The sequence below is a fragment of the Callithrix jacchus genome, chromosome 7 (genome assembly GCF_049354715.1).
Source record: "Callithrix jacchus isolate 240 chromosome 7, calJac240_pri, whole genome shotgun sequence".
In the NCBI taxonomy this organism is placed as follows: domain Eukaryota; kingdom Metazoa; phylum Chordata; class Mammalia; order Primates; family Cebidae; genus Callithrix; species Callithrix jacchus.
The window spans coordinates 82,380,455-82,396,348 of NC_133508.1; the positions used below are offsets into that span (position 1 = coordinate 82,380,455).

A 15,894-nucleotide genomic window follows, 5' to 3' on the forward strand; every position below is an offset into this window, starting at 1 on the left:
CTAGCTCAATGAGTTTGGGAGGGACTAGGGTGAAAAAAGTTCAACAAGGTTCTTTTCTGTGCAATTTTTCAAAGCATTTAACTGCCATGTAAGAACTTGAGAGGCAGTTATACAGCATTTTCCAAATTTATTGAATCCCAAAACGTTTTTTAATAGTGTTTAATTTTGGATGTAATCCTGATAGCCCATGAAATACATCAGAAAATTGCCACTTTCCAGGAACTCTGATGGCAATAGCCTAGTTCCAGGCCAGGGTGGCTACTGTAAATGTCTGAACAATCCTGATTTAGTTTGGAGGCCCGTCTACTCAACCTTGCAAGGTCTGGGCCCATTCTATCACTCTGGCCATATCCCCTACTATGATGGATAGCTGGAATACAGAGTTAACCACACTGTCTGAGGAGACGAAGGAAGATGAGGCAGGTCAATGGAATGGTGCTTATTTTTCCAGAATAAACACTAAGAACTGAGGACCTCCAGGACAAAGAAGGGGCCTAAGTGAAATGAATTCATTTCCTGAGTACTTTCTTGGTTGATGGGTATTGAAAGAAGATGCAATAATAGCTTTAGGAACGGAATTAACTTCACTATCTGCCATGTACCAGATGACGGTCAGTTTAATTTTTAAATCAATGAGGGCTAATAATTGTTATGTTGAGGCCGGGAGCGGTGGCTCACGCCTATAATCCCAGCACTTTGGGAGGCCGAGGCGGGTGGATCACGAAGTCAAGAGATCAAGGCCATCCAGGTCAACAAGGTGAAACCCTGTCTCTACTAAAAATATAAAAATTAGCTGGGCATGGTGGTGCGTGCCTGTGGTCCCAGCTGCTCGGGAGGCTGAGGCAGGAGAATTGCTTGAACCCAGAAGGTGGAGGTTGCAGTGAGCTGAGATAGCGCCATTGCACTCCAGTCTGGGTAACGAGAGCGAAACTCCGTCTCAAAAAAAAAAAAAAATTGTTATGTTGACTTTTAATAGAGAATGATACTGACCATAAGAATTTGTTCGAGGTTATTCAGCTAGTAAATGAAATTGCCTTTTCACTATCCCAAAATGACTCCAAAAAGAACAAGCAAGCAGATCAGAGAAACAATGACCCAACCAGAAAGAGGATTAATTGTTTTCTTGCATTGATAAAAATCTAAAGATGGTTGCTTGTGTCAGGTTAACTATCAAAGACAATTTGTGACCTTTCCTGAGTTGTAGAGTCATCAGATGTCCTGTCTTTAAAACAATGTCACTTCAGAACACAGAAACACTTGGGTTTCTGCCACAGTAGTACAAAAGATTTACTTTGTTACATCAAATAGAGTATCTACATCTCTGTCAATTTTATTTCAACTTAATTGATAGTAACTTAAACCCTATGGGATAGCTAGACTACCCCCTGGAAAAATCATTATGTCCCATACCTGTTTTTATTAGATGATTATACATGTAAAAGTCCATTAAAGTGAACTGTATAACCAGTTTTTTGTTGTTGTTGTTTAAATGTTCTCTCCTTTTCCTCTAAATTCTGAATCAGCCCTAACTTGCTCCACTTCAAGTGGTCTTCTCCTACTGAACTGAAAATTCTAAAATCACTGGTCTCAAACTTTCTCCCACCTCCTCTCCCATTTGCCCCTCAAGTTCAAAGGAACTTCCTCCTTTGTAACACTGTTTGTTCTCTTTCAAGTTTACCAAATATGCTAACCCTCCTTACTGAAATTAGGAGAAAAAAGCCAGACTTATTTTCCCTCAATCTTTTTTTTTTTTTTTTTGAGACGGAGTTTTGCTCGTTGACCAGGCTGGAGTGCAATGGCGCGATCTTGGCTTACCGCAACCTCCCCCTCCTGGGTTCAGGCAATTCTCCTGCCTCAGCCTCCTGAGTAGCTGGGATTACAGGCACGTGCCACCATGCCCAGCTAATTTTTTGTATTTTTAGTAGAAACGAGGTTTCACCAGGTTGACCAAGATGGTCTCGGTCTTTTGACCTCGTGATCCACCCACCTCGGCCTCCCAAAGTGCTGGGATTACAGGCTTGAGCCACCGCGCCCGGCCCTATTTTCCCTCAATCTTATATACTGCCTTCCTTTTATTGCCAAACTTCTAAGTAAGACAGTATCAGCTATCTTTCACTTGCTGATTAACTGCTTACGGCTTATTTACCTGCAATACTCACCTTTATCCCCATTTTAGTTAAACTCGTTCATAAATAACCAAAAATTGCATCTTTTTCTTATTTTATTTTATTTTTGAGATGGAGTCTTGCTCTGTAGCCTAGGCTGGAATGCAGTGGCGTGATCTCAGCTCACTGCAACCTCTGCCTCCCGGGTCCTGGTTCAAGCAATGCTCCTGCCTCAGCCTCCCAAGTAGCTGGGATTATAGGCAGGCACCACCATTTCCAGCTAATTTTTATATTTTTAGTAGAGACGGGGTTTCACCATGTTGGCCAGACTGGTCTTGAATTCTTGACCTTGTATTCTACCCACCTTGGCCTCCCAAAGTGCTGGGATTACAGGCATGAGCCACTGCACCTGGCCCAAATTTCATATTTAGATTACAAAGGCCAGCTCTAAAAAAAATCTGTCTTCTTTAGGAAATGTGGTATTGCTCATTACAGTATTTTCTGAACCTGTCCCTTTTTCCCTTCTTGAGTTCCGGATGCTTCTCTCTCTTGGTTCTCTTTTTACCTCTTGAATTCCCTTATTTTCAATGGATGTAAGCATTCTAGCATTCTAGCCTCAGGGTTTCACTATGTTGGCCAGGCTGGTCTTGAACTCCTGATCTCGTGATCCTCCCACCTTGGCCTCCCAAAATGCTGGGACTACAGGTGTGAGCCACCATGCCCGGCCGGTACTACTGTTTTTAAATGTCCACTTACTGAGGAATTAGGATGATTCAAAAACTGTATTCTAATTACTTGCTTCAATTTACTGTTCAGAAAATTTTAGCAAAATCAAATAACTTGCTTAAGATCACAACCCTAGAAAGTGTCACAAAGATTTCAACTTAGTTAAGTTTGACTCAAAAGACTAAATTCTCATCTTCCTTTTCTATTCTTCATCCTTCAAGACAAGAGGCATTCTGGAACAGTAGAAAGGGCTCTGGTTTTGAAGTCAGACCTGGGTTAAAAGCCCAACTCGACCACTTATTAGCTATGTAACCACACAGTATGTAATTCCCTACATCCCAGGATCAAATGAGTAAATGCTTTAATATGTGTAAAAGGTCTAACAAAGAAACACAGTAAGATGTCAACAAATGGCAGTTCTCTTTATCATATATTTGAAGCCCAGTTATCTGTAAAGACTCTGACAACCCTTCCCAGGCAGAAAAGGACAATTTTTTTTAATGTCTGTTTCTTCATTAGATGGTAAACTCCGGGATTACAGGCTAAGTATTATTTTGTGCCTCTAGTGACACCTAGTGTTTACTACATAGATACTCAATAATTATTGCTAATGTCTAGATAGAATTAATAAATAAATGAACATTTGGTTATTAGTTTATCTTACCTCTTCCTCCCTCTAACATCTCATATTCTAGGTACCCAGAATCACAACCACATTTCCTGAAACCTCATCTTCCATAGTTACCCCAATTTCCCAGGGTAGAATGTCTTCTGTTTTCTTTTGCTGTCTAATTTTCCTCTTCCTATCTGCCATTACCACCTCCTTTCTCTGCCAACTGTCACCAACCTGTTCAAGCTTCAAGAGCAGCAGCTTTATATTAGTTTTCCAATCTTCATTCTACCCCTGACTTACAACAGGGCTAAAATGATCTTAACTTTTGTATCATAATTTTTATCCTTGTCACTTTTTTTACCTTTTATTAGATCCTTGAGGACACTTTGACATTTTCTTACTCATTTTTGTATTTTCTATAGTCCTGCAGAATCCTTGCAGACATCTTAAAGTAACACTTAAGAAAGTCTTTATAAACTCTCAAGAATTGGGACAAACATTAAGGTGTGCTGGCAGTTGGGAACAATAACGTTTATTGGCACATATATGCCAGTTTTAGGTATTTCATAAAATTTTCTTATTTACTTCTCACCAAAAAAGGTGGGTATTATTATCCCTATTTTATAGAAGAAGAAACTGAGACTTGGAAGTGAAGAAATTTGCCCAAGGTCTTAAGATGAAGGAGGAGCAGGGTAGAATCTGTCTATTCCATAGCTTGGCAGTTAACTTCCATGCTTGGCTGTTTCCTTCTTTGTAATTGCTCTCTTCACTTGAATTCACATTTTTTCCCTTCTACATCAGAGGAAAGTAAGTATCCTAAACCCTTTTCAAAGATAATTGTACTTGTCAATTAAGTTTTATTCCCACGTATTTATTGTTGGTCCATGACCCTTTACTGACCTCCTCTCTTCCAAGTACAATTCAAGTTGCTTCCAGTGGCTTCTTCCTACAGATTTCCTCATTTATGCACTTATCTTTTCCACCACCTATATTCAATCTAGTTCCTTTTACTGTCAAGGTTAAAAGTTGCCACTACCTCCACATATTTCCAAAAGTTCTTGAAATATTGTTTCAGACCTACTTTATCTAAAAACATCAACTCAAAAGTCTCCTGAACACCAGGAGAAATGCCTGATGTAGGTGGGAGGTGGGGATGGAGACAGCAAACCATTATGGCATGTATGTACCCATGCAACAATCCTGCAGGATGTGCACATGTACCCCAGAGCCCAAATACAATTAAAAAAAAAAAAGTCTCCTGGAACTTTCTAATCACTAAGGCTTTTTTTCAGTTATTTTCCTCAACTTGCTTCCCCTGTTGCCATTGCAAACTCACCCACTTATTTCTGTGATAGTTTACTATTTTTTTCTGAAATACAGTTTGTCAGTACTATCCCATTCTTTACTCCTCATCTTCTATCCTCTTCTCTGGTAGATCTAATCCATCTTGAAAACTCCAATCATTATCAGTAGAACAATTATTCCCAGTGAAATTTTTAAGAGACCAGGCTTGGTGGCTCAAGGCTGTAATCCTAGCACTTTGCAAGGTCAAGGAGGGAGGATTGCTTGAGCCCAGAAGTTTGAGACCAGCCTGGGCAATACTGTGAGAACCCATCACTATTTAAGATAAATAAGTATTGCCGGGCATGGTAGCTCAAGACTGTAATCCCAGCACTTTGGGAGGCCGAGGCGGGTGGATCACGAGGTCAAGAGATCGAGACCATCCTGGTCAATATAGTGAAACCCCATCTCTACTAAAAACACAAAAAATTAGCTGGGTGTGGTGGCGTGTGCCTGTAATTACAGCTACTTAGGAGGCTGAGGCAGGAGAATTGCCTGAACCCAGGAGGAGGAGGTTGCGGTGCGCTGAGATCACGCCATTGGACTCCAGCCTGGGTAACAAGAGCAAACTCCGTGTCTCAAAAAAAAAAAAAGATAAATATTACAGTTTGGCTATGAGAAAACTTCACGTGCTGCTGCTTAGTCTGGACACTGATTAAAAGACTGGCAAACTATAATTCATGGGCCAAATCTCACCCGAGGCATTTCTGTATGATTCATGAGCTCATAATATTTTTTTACATTTTTAGGGAGTTGAAAAAAAAAAGCAATGAGTAACAAAAATCCTATTTATCAAGCAAAGCCTAAAATATTTATTACCTGGCCCTTCAAATAAAAAAAATTACCAATAAGGTTTGGAGCCACTGAAGGGATTCAGGAAGGAATGTGATATATTCAATTGTTCTGGGATGATCATTCTGGCAGTTCTGCAGGACACAGAGACATGAGAAAATAGAAAGGTATACTATAATAGTAAATATGAGATGACAAACTCCTGAACAAGGACAGCATAGAAAGAATAACTAATAGGGACTCTGTAATTCCTTGGCTGAGGAGAATGACTAAGGAGGAAGAGAAGTAGCCAAGGTAGTCAAGCTGAGTGATCAAATGGATGTTGTTGCTATTACAGAAAACCAGAGGGGCCATGTGCTTATAATCTCAGTGCTCTGGGAACCTGAGGTGGGAGGATTGCTTGAGGCCAGGAATTAAAGAGACCAGCCTAGGCAACAGAATGAGATCCTGTCTCTACAAAAAATAAGCCGGGCATAGTGGCATGCACCTGTAGTTCCAGCTACTTGGGAGGCTGAGGTTATACTGAGCCATGATTGTGCCATTGCACTCCAATGTGGGTGATGGTGAGAAACTGTCTCAAAAAGAAAAAAAAAGGAAAGAAAGGAAACTGCAAATCAGGAGAAAGATTAAGAAATGAAGCTAATGAGTCTGAGAGGTCTACTAAAAATCCAACTGGTAGGAGTAGAGTCTGGAGACAGTAAAATACTATACATATAACAGGCACTGAGTATCTGGTGACTGATTTGGCAAGAAAAAACAAATTTATTAATTTTTTTCTGATTTATTCCCAAACTTCTCTTGTACAAGGTTCTTAACATGATACTAATCATACCTTAGAAGGAGGTGGTACAGGCTTAGGAACCAGGTTCTTATAGACACTTGGAACCAAAGATGAAGATTTGTTCCCATTTGCATGGTGAGATCCTGGTGAGGTGAATGCAGCAGAGAAGGCAGCAGCAGGATCCTCTTTGGAAACTTTTTTGATAACTAGCATCTTGGAGGGTTGCTTGGCACTAGGTGGGTTTTCTGTGAAATGTAAAGTGGAGAGACAAAAGAATGTCAAACCTGTTGTGTAACATGAAGCACAGTTTATACAAAGGCCTTAGTCAACAAAACAACTGACAGTTAAGACAGAGGGATTAAACATTCCCTGGTATGCACTTAATAGATACTCTAAAAAGTGAGACTACTCAAAAAATGCAGCATATGAGGAACTTGATACTAAATTTATAAATCAGCCAGAAGCCCAAAGATGTTAGCAGTCCTTCAGGGGCATAGTATGTCTGATGTACAATGTAATCAGTCAGGCATGAACCAAACAATAAATCCAAGGGCCAGGCACTATGGCTCAGGCCTGTAACTCCAGCACTTGGAGGTGCTGAGGTGGGCACATCACTTGAGTCCAGGAGTTTGAGACCAGCCCGGGCAATGTGAAAAAAATGCCACAGATTAGGTTTGGTTTGAAATACAGATTCCTTTCTTGTCACTGCATTCCAGCCTGGGTGACAGAGCAAGATGGCATCTCTAAAAAAAAAAAAAAAGCCAGATTCATATCTGTTATCTTTCTTTTAATTCCCAAAAAATATATGCAGACATGTGGCATTTATATATGTTTCTCCCTCGCCCTCTATAACAAGTATTATTTATAACTGCCAAAACATAAAAGATCATACAATTGGAAACTGGTTGAATGAAAATGGTATATTCCTAGGATATGGTATTATATAACAAAGAACACTTCTGAATTGTATTTAATAATATTGAGAAGCCAGGCAGGACGGCATGTGCCTGTAATCCCAGCTACTCAGAAGGCTGAGGCAGGAGGAATACTCAAGGCCAGCAGTTTCAGACCAGACTGGAGAACAGTGAGAACTCGTCTCCTTTAAAAAAAAAAAAATATATATATATATATATATAAATTTATATGTACATACAAACACACACATACATATATTCATATATTAGTCATACATTTACTTATATGTATACCCGGCATATATTTAGAAAACAACCATAACATAAAATTTAGTTATTGTAAGTGAATTAGCAATGTTAATTAAAAGTTACTTTTTATGAACTTTTTCTACCAAAAATCTGCTTCTAGGCTGGGTGCAGTGGCTCATGCCTGTAATCCCGGCACTTTGGGAGACCGAGACAGGTGGATCGCTTCAGGCCAGGAATTTGAGACTAGCCTGACCAACGTGGTAAAACCCCGTCTGGACTAAAAATACAAAAATTAGCCAGGTGTGGTGTAATCCCAGCTAAGGAGGTGGAGGTTGCAGTGAGCAGAGATCATGCCACTACACTACAGCTTGGGCAACAGAATGAGACTGTCTCAAACGATCACCGACACCGAAACAACTGCTTCCCAGTTCAGGGTTCTATAAGCTCTCAGTTGTCTATATTCGAACTCCAATACCATGATAACTTTTTTTTTCTTTGAGACAGAGTGCAATGGTGCGATCTCAGCTCACTGCAACCTCTGCCACCCGGGTTCAAGCAACTCTCCTGTCTCAGCCTCCTGAGTAGCTGGGACTACAGGTGCACACAATCACACCCGGCTAATTTTTTTGTATTTTTAGTAGAGACGGGGTTTCACCATGTTGGCCAAGATGTTCTCCAACTCCTGACCTTGTGATTCGCCCACCTCGGCCTCCCAAACTGCTGGGATTTACAGGCGTGAGCCACTGCACCCGGCCCCATGATACCATTTCAATGGTATTTGGGGTTGGGGCAGGGTAGGGCAGAGTAACCTGCTGTAGTTGGATGTTAGTTACCATGGGCAAATGCATGTGATGAGAAACAAGATAAAACGAAACAAGATAAAGGAATCTTTGTTCCTCTCCCTACTAAGAAAAAGATTTTAAAGTTATGTCTTTAAAATGGCAAAATTTACCTACCCCATACTCCAGAAGGGGTCCCAATAGGTCTGCATGGCTGATTCTGTTTGCCAGCTTCTGGATTCAAGGAAGGCTAGGAAAAAAGGGATATGAATGGTTGATACAGAAAGCTGATCATTTTGGCACTTTTCACAAAGTAGCTATCACTGTGGAACCTATCAAATAATTACATATTTGCAGCACTTATTAATTTAACACGGTATTCGGAATTATAACAGAAGATGCTGAAAGCAAAATCAATAGATAGTATGTTAATCTTATGCTCTCCTGAGTTTCATTTCCTTTGATATAAGGGATTTTATTTATTTATTTATTTATTTATTTATTTATTTATTTATTTATTTTTTAAGGCTAGTCAAGTGAAGCAGTGGGAGTGGGATTTTATTTATTTTTTAAATAAACAGACCAAATGTGCAAGTTCCCACTTTTCTATGGGATATGTATGCCAAATAAGGAGGCACTGAAAGTTAGATGAACAAGGATGTGGATAATTTACCTCAGATTAAAGGACAATCTGGTTAGTGAAATGTCTAGTATTCACTCCTCTAAGACAGGTGTAGGGCAGGGGTAGACGATATGCCAAAGACTGCTAGAAATACAATCAAGAAGAGCCCCTGTCTTCACAAGGGCCAGTTTCACTATAAAACCTTGTAGACAAGTACAACAAAAGGTTACAGGGACTATGAAAAAAATCCGTATTAGGGAATAAGGAGTACTCAGGAAGAAATGTCAATTCTACTTAATAGAAAAGTCCTATCAGAAAAGGTTTCACTGCAGGTGATTTAGGAATCCTTAAAGATGAATTCCAAAGCTGGAAAATGGGTAATTCCTGGAAAAGAAAGCTCACTGCATACTAGGGAAGCATTAAATAGAACAGAATATTCACAGATCTGCAAATAGTTCAGCATGATTAGTGCTAGGGAAGGAGGGGACCCTTCTGTGGGGAAAGAGATCATCTGGCAAAGTAGACAAAAGTCAGCTGGTGGAGGATTTCTTATGGGAGAATAAGTTTTATTCTGCAGGTAATGGGGAGCCATCTTTCATGCAGAGTTAACACAATCTAATTATCAGTTTATAACAGCCACTCTAGTAGCAGCTTGAAAAACAGATCTGAGGGATTTAAATATCAACTAAGAGACAAGTAGGAGATCAATTGCATAGTCCAGGAGGGTAATAAAGGCAACAGAAGTAGAGAAAGAGGTAAGTAAAAGGGCAGAGTTAAGAGTAATAGACTAGACTTAATAATTGTATGATACTGCTGTCCTAGCCTAAACTTTACAATCTGGTAAAAGGGTAGGAAAGAAAATGTTTTTGTTTTGTTTTTTTGAGAGTTTTGCTCTGTTGCCCAGGTTGGAGTGCAGTGACAGGATCTCGGCTCACTGCAACCTCCACCTCCCGGGTTCAAGCAATTCTCCTGCCTCAGCCTCTCGAGTAACTGGGATTACAGGTGCGCGTTGCCACACCTAGCTTTTTTTGTATTTTTAGTAGAGATGGGGTTTCACCATGTTGGCCAGGCTGGTCTGGAACTCCTCACCTCAAGTGATCTGCTCACCTTGGCCTCCCATAGCATAGTGCTGGGATTACAAGTGTGAGCCACTGAGCCCAGCTGGAAAATGGCTTTTCAGCACAACTGCCTGTAAACATTGTACAAACAACAAAAAAGACACCTGGACTCCACTACAGAGCTTCTAAATCAGAATCTTTAGGGGCAGTGCCTCTAGCAGGTATGTATTTTTCAACCAGTCAAGGTGAGAACCACTATAATAGGAGAATAAGCACAAATGCAAATGGAACTACCAACTTGCTATATAAGTGGACAAATCAGTGACAGTTTTGAAGGACAGATAAATACATTCCCCTAGACGGAACAGTATAGGCAGAAAGAGTACCCAGCAATAAAAGCTCTGGTTGTTTCCTTGCTTCATTTTAACAGGCATGTGTTCTAAGCCATATTGTATCCAGGGTTCTCAGAGACAATGCTCTTATTTATACATTATCTTTTACCTCTTTCCACTGTTTTAAAACTGTACAGTTTTTGTTTTGTTTGGGACAGTCTCGCTCTGTCGCCCAAGCTGGAGTGCAGTGGTACGACTTCCATTCACTGTAACCTCTGCCTCTCGGGTTCAAGCAATTCTCCTGCCTCAGCCTACTGAGTAGCTGGGATTACAGGCACCCACCACCATGCCCAGCTATTGTGTGTGTGTATGTGTGTTTTGTTTTTTTTTTTAAGTAGAGACAGGGTTTCACTATGGTGGTCAGGCTGGTCTCCAACTCCTGACCTCAGGTTATCCACACACCTCAGCCTCCCAAAGTGCTGGGATTACAGGTGTGAGCCACTGCGCCCAGCCAAAAACGTACAGTTTTAAAACTTTCAAAAATAGTAAAATATAAACAGAGAAAAAAATATGTAACAAATGAATAACAGTAAAAGTTATTTTAAACACTACATGGTTTAAGCAACATAACATTACCAGTCAAACGAGAAAGACATTACAAATCTCATTCGAAAAAAAAAAATGAAAAGCAAAAAAAAGCTTATACTTATGGTGATCACTGCATTTTTTTTTTTTTTTAACTATCCAACTGTGTCTCACTGGACACTATAGTTTTGTCTCCAAAATCATCTCAACTTTTAATCTACTAGTTTTTAGAAAATCTTACACCTCTGCATTTTCTATAAATTGGTAGTTGGTTTTAAACATTACAGAATCCTTGGTGGTGGTTTTGTATTCCATTAGGAGAAACACACATCTGGTTGTGCTTCTTTTGGTGATGTTGGCAGACACTGATGCTCATAGCCTGAAACTGTTGACTCAATACAAGATGCAAAAACAATGATGTAATTTTATAATTCTTTATAAACTAGTACATTTCCATAAATAGGAACTTCCCCTCATCAACTATTTGGTGATTCAATGGTACAGTTCATATAGAAAAGATAAGATACATGCTTGTTCCTAAGGTGAGGCAGGTATCATTGTGAATTCACAGGTTTAAATCCTATTTGATGTGACTCAAACCCTCCCTGTTAACATCATTAATTGATGGATAAAACTGTCTCTCACACTTGGCCTGTGGAACCCTCTTCAATTTGGCTTCTAAATCCTTTTGTTACAACCCAAGTATTTAATTACTTGTTATCTGTATGAAAAAAATATTCTAAGCTCTTCTTATAAGTATCCTGACCAGATAAACTATTTCAAGATCACAATATGGGCAGTAGTGCCACTCATTGCTGTAAGGTTGTTCATTGTTTTGATGCCTTTTCAGTGGACGGAATCACCTAAAAGTATGTATTTTTCTCCCCAAAGCTAACACCTCATAACCTATTATTGATATTTCCAATTCAAACTGAAAACCCTTGTGGTTTTTACAGAACATCTATTTTATGTTTTTATTTCCTTCTACACAGAATCCTGATTCTCAGGCATACAAAGGACAGAATATCATTATCTAGTTGCTTTATCCCGTATTACATACAAGTTTCAGAATAGCAATGCATTTCACCAGATACCAAAATGTTTATTTTTTTGGACGTGTTCTCCCCATCTTTCCACTTTGAAAAAGTTATACTATATCCAGATTGTCAGATCACGTAACTATCACACGCTAACTCTTTTAACCCTCATTTCATCTTAGTTTGGCAATTAGCCATACATTTAATATTTACCACCATTCCTTTTGTTATTGTCTTTCTGGTTAGTTTGTCTGAAGTTTGTTCTCTAGTATTTCTCAGGAAATGCCATGGGAACAATATTCTAATTTTTTTTGGGGGGGCATTTTATTTGTAAATATGTGCTGTATCCCTAGAAATAGAATCCAAGGATTTTCCCTCCTGTGTGTTTTTTCCTTGCTTCCTCATGGTCCCCAATACCAGCTGAGGTTGTCAATATGATGAAGTCAAACTGGTGGGAGAAAGGCATATTCTGCCATTTTTCTAGATTTTGTGAGTTGTACATCAAAGCTGGGGCTCTGTACTTGTTTAGCCTGCCTGCAAGGTTCAATTTTCCCAGCTCTATCATCAATGATTTCAAATGCACCAATGTAACCATGCTTCATCACAGCTAGAAGTTGACCACGACTTTGGAGCATGGCCTAATTAAGAACCTGGCATTTGCCTCTTTTTAGCATTGGTGATACTCTTGAGTATCAGGCAGGACGTTCACTCGCACCATTGTGGCAGGGCAGAAAGAGCAATATTCTAAGTACTTACACATTAATGTTTGTCTGTGATCTTTATAATTGAAGATTAGCTTGACAAAGCACAAAATCTTTGGGTCACATTTTCTTTGAATATTGTAATTGTTACTCCATTTACTTGTTATAAATCTTTGCTGTCACAGTCTATCTATCTGGTTTTCTGTCTCTTAACAACTCAGTCTTTATGTCTGAATGGCCAAAGGATATCTTTTTTTTTGTTCAAGTCTAGTATTTTATAAGAGCATGCCTTACTCATCCTGGCTGTCCTTTCAATTTATAGATTGAAATCTAAATGTATTTCAGAAAAATGTTCTTAAATTAAAATTTTCAGTATTTAAGCTATTCCTTTGTTTTGGTTTGCTTTGGGGTGGCGGGGGGGCAGGAGAATCCTATTATATATCTATATTAGTCTTTTCTGCCAAACTAATTTTTTTCCCAGTTTTAACTTATCTATATATTTCTTGTTCATTTAAATTTTTTTCTAATTCTTAAAATTTTTTTTCTAATTTTTGAAAACTATTAGTATTTATTATCTTTATTCTTTCTTGTTTAGTCTTTATTTTTCTGAAATATTTTATTACTTCTTTCTAGAGTTCTAGCCCATTATTTTGAGTTTTTCCAGATTATGATTTCTTTTTGTTAAGATATAATTTTGCTCTTGTTGTGCAGGCTGGAGTGCAATGGCGTGATCACAGCTTACTGCAATCTCCACCTCCCAGTTTTAAGCCATTCTCCTGCCTCAAGTCTTTCAAGTAGCTGGGACTACTGGAATGTGCCACCATGCCCGGCTAATTTTTTTTTTTTTTTGAGACGGAGTTCCACTCTTGTTACCCAGGCTGGAGTGCAATGGCGCGATCTCGGCTCACCGGAACCTCTGCCTCCTGGGTTCAGGCAATTCTGCCTCAGCCTCCTGAGTAGCTGGGATTACAGGCACACGCCACCATGCCTAGCTAATTTTTTGTATATTTAGTAGAGATGGGGTTTCACCATGTTGAACAGTATGGTCTCGATCTCTTGACCTCGTGATCCACCCTCTTTGGCCTCCCAAAGTGCTGGGATTACAGGCTTGAGCCACTGTGCCCGGCCTATAGTTCTTATCTGTATACAGATACACTGCATTTGCATTGTCTGTTGTGATGTTAACCTGCTCCTTATTCTTTTTCCTTATAAGATCTGCAGCTCAATCTAGATTATATTTCCAACAGTTTGTCCTCATTGAGGGGCTTTGTTCTGGAAAGGAATAGTGGCCAGTTAGTATGAACAATGATAGAACATTGTGCCGGTTACTGCTTCTTAGTTACAAAGTCATCCCATCTGCTGGTTCTGCATAAACGTGTCTGGATGTTTTAAAATTTTCCTTTGACAGCTGGCATGTTAACTTCTGCCAGTGGAGAACAATGGAGAGATTTTTACTTTCTGTTCCCATGTGCATTTTCAGCAGGCTCCTGAAGCACCGAGTTCCTCAAAGCCAGGTTCTGACGTACAAGTGAGCTCAGAGACCAGTAGCTTCCCTCAGCACCTCACCTGAGTTTTGTAGCAGAGTGACACCTCTCACGAGCATGCTTCCCCAGAGAAGCACATCAGCAATTACTCTGCCATTCAGTGAGCCACAACTGAGCCCTTTCTAACCAGGTATGGATTTCAACCCTGGAGTAGTGGTAGGGAAAGAGGGACACATTCTTGGACACTCCATCTTAGCCCTAAAGGTAGTGGCTGCTCCTTATATGTGTGGGGTTTTTTTCCTCTCTATTTTTTTTTTTTTTGAGACAGGGTCTCACTCTGTCATGTAGGGTGGGGTACAGTGATGCCATCTGGGCTCACTGCAGTTACAACCTCCCAGACTCAAGCAATCCTCCCACCTCAGCCCCCAGTAGCTGGTACTACCAGGTATGCACCACACTCAGCTAATTTGCTGGGATCACAGGTGTGAGCCGCCAAACTGCACCTATATATGCTATTTCTATTTTCTTTAAAGTTCTTCTTACTAGCCAATCCTTCATGACTCCAATCCTGCTATAGTTAGTAATTCCCTGTATTAATTTTCTCTAATCAAACTACTGTGCGGTTTGAATTCTTGACTGGTCCAGTCAGATCCTTCATAGCTTATCCCAGAGCCCTGTATTTACCAGTTATGGAAAACCACTCCCAATTAACTGCTGCTCTTCTCAAATATGCCCTCCAAGCTTTCCAGAAAAAACGGTTGGCTCTGCTGGCATTCTTTATGCTGTCAGGTGTCCTGCTGCTTCCCTTCAGTTCCCTCTGCACAAATGCTAGTACTACCCAAGCCTCTTTTTGGTGGTTTGTCCTTATCTTCTTAAGGGGTTTGTGGGGAAACTTTATTTTGCTTTGATGTAGATGGTATCTGTGGATTTTTTTGGTTCTTCAACTCTACTTGCTTTGTCTTATTTTTAACTTTACTTTAAAATAATTTCAGGGCTGGGTGCAGTGGCTCTTGCCTCTAATCCCAGAACTTTGGGAGGCTGAGGCAGGTTGAACACCTGAGGTCAGAAGTTCAAGACCAGCCTGACCAACATGGCAAAAGCCTGTTTCTACTAAAAATACAGAAATTAGCCGGACATGGTGGCACATGCCTGTAATCCTAACTACTTGGGAGGCTGAGGTAGGAGAATGCCTTAAACCTGGGAGACAGAGGTTGCAGCAAGTCGAGATCATGCCATTGCAGTCCAACCTGGGAGACAAGAGCGAGATTTCGTCTCAAAAAATAAATAATAACATAAAATAATTTCAGACTTACAAAAGAGTGGCAAAAATAGTAACAAGAATTCCTGAACAACCTTCATCTAGACTGTCATAAGGGTTTAAATATCCCTTATGTTTAGGACCACAAGTGTTTCAGAATTTGGATTTTGGAACATTTACACATTATATTTGCATATGTGAGACACCCTGAGGACAGGAACCAAATCTAAACATGAAATTCATTTTGGTTTGATATACACACAGCCCAAAGGTAATCTATACAATATTTTAAATAATTTTGTGCATGAAACAAAGTTTTGACTGCGACCTGTCACATGAGCAGATATGGAATTTTCCACTTGTGGCATGTGACATCCACACTCAAAAAGTTTTAGACTGCAGATGCTCAACCTCTATTAATATTTTACATTTGCATCCCCATTCTATCTTTTGCCTGAACCATGTGCAAGTTGCAGGACTTGATGCCACTCTTAAATATGTATTTCCTTAAAAGGAT

At 39.7% G+C, this 15,894-nt stretch overlaps 1 protein-coding gene across 6 annotated transcripts in view; it reads right to left on the reverse strand.

Moving 5' to 3' along the window:
• Positions 1–15,894, reverse strand: part of GPBP1L1 (GC-rich promoter binding protein 1 like 1) — a 61,486-nt gene that overhangs the window by 5,245 nt on the left and 40,347 nt on the right. For all 6 annotated transcript variants that reach the window (XM_035251301.3, XM_035251302.3, XM_035251300.3 and 3 more), the window contains 2 exons: positions 8,478–8,550; positions 6,410–6,603 (listed from right to left, as the gene is read on the reverse strand). In XM_035251301.3, the coding sequence (XP_035107192.3) occupies positions 6,410–6,603; positions 8,478–8,550 (267 nt within the window). The remainder of the gene's footprint in view (positions 1–6,409; positions 6,604–8,477; positions 8,551–15,894) is intronic.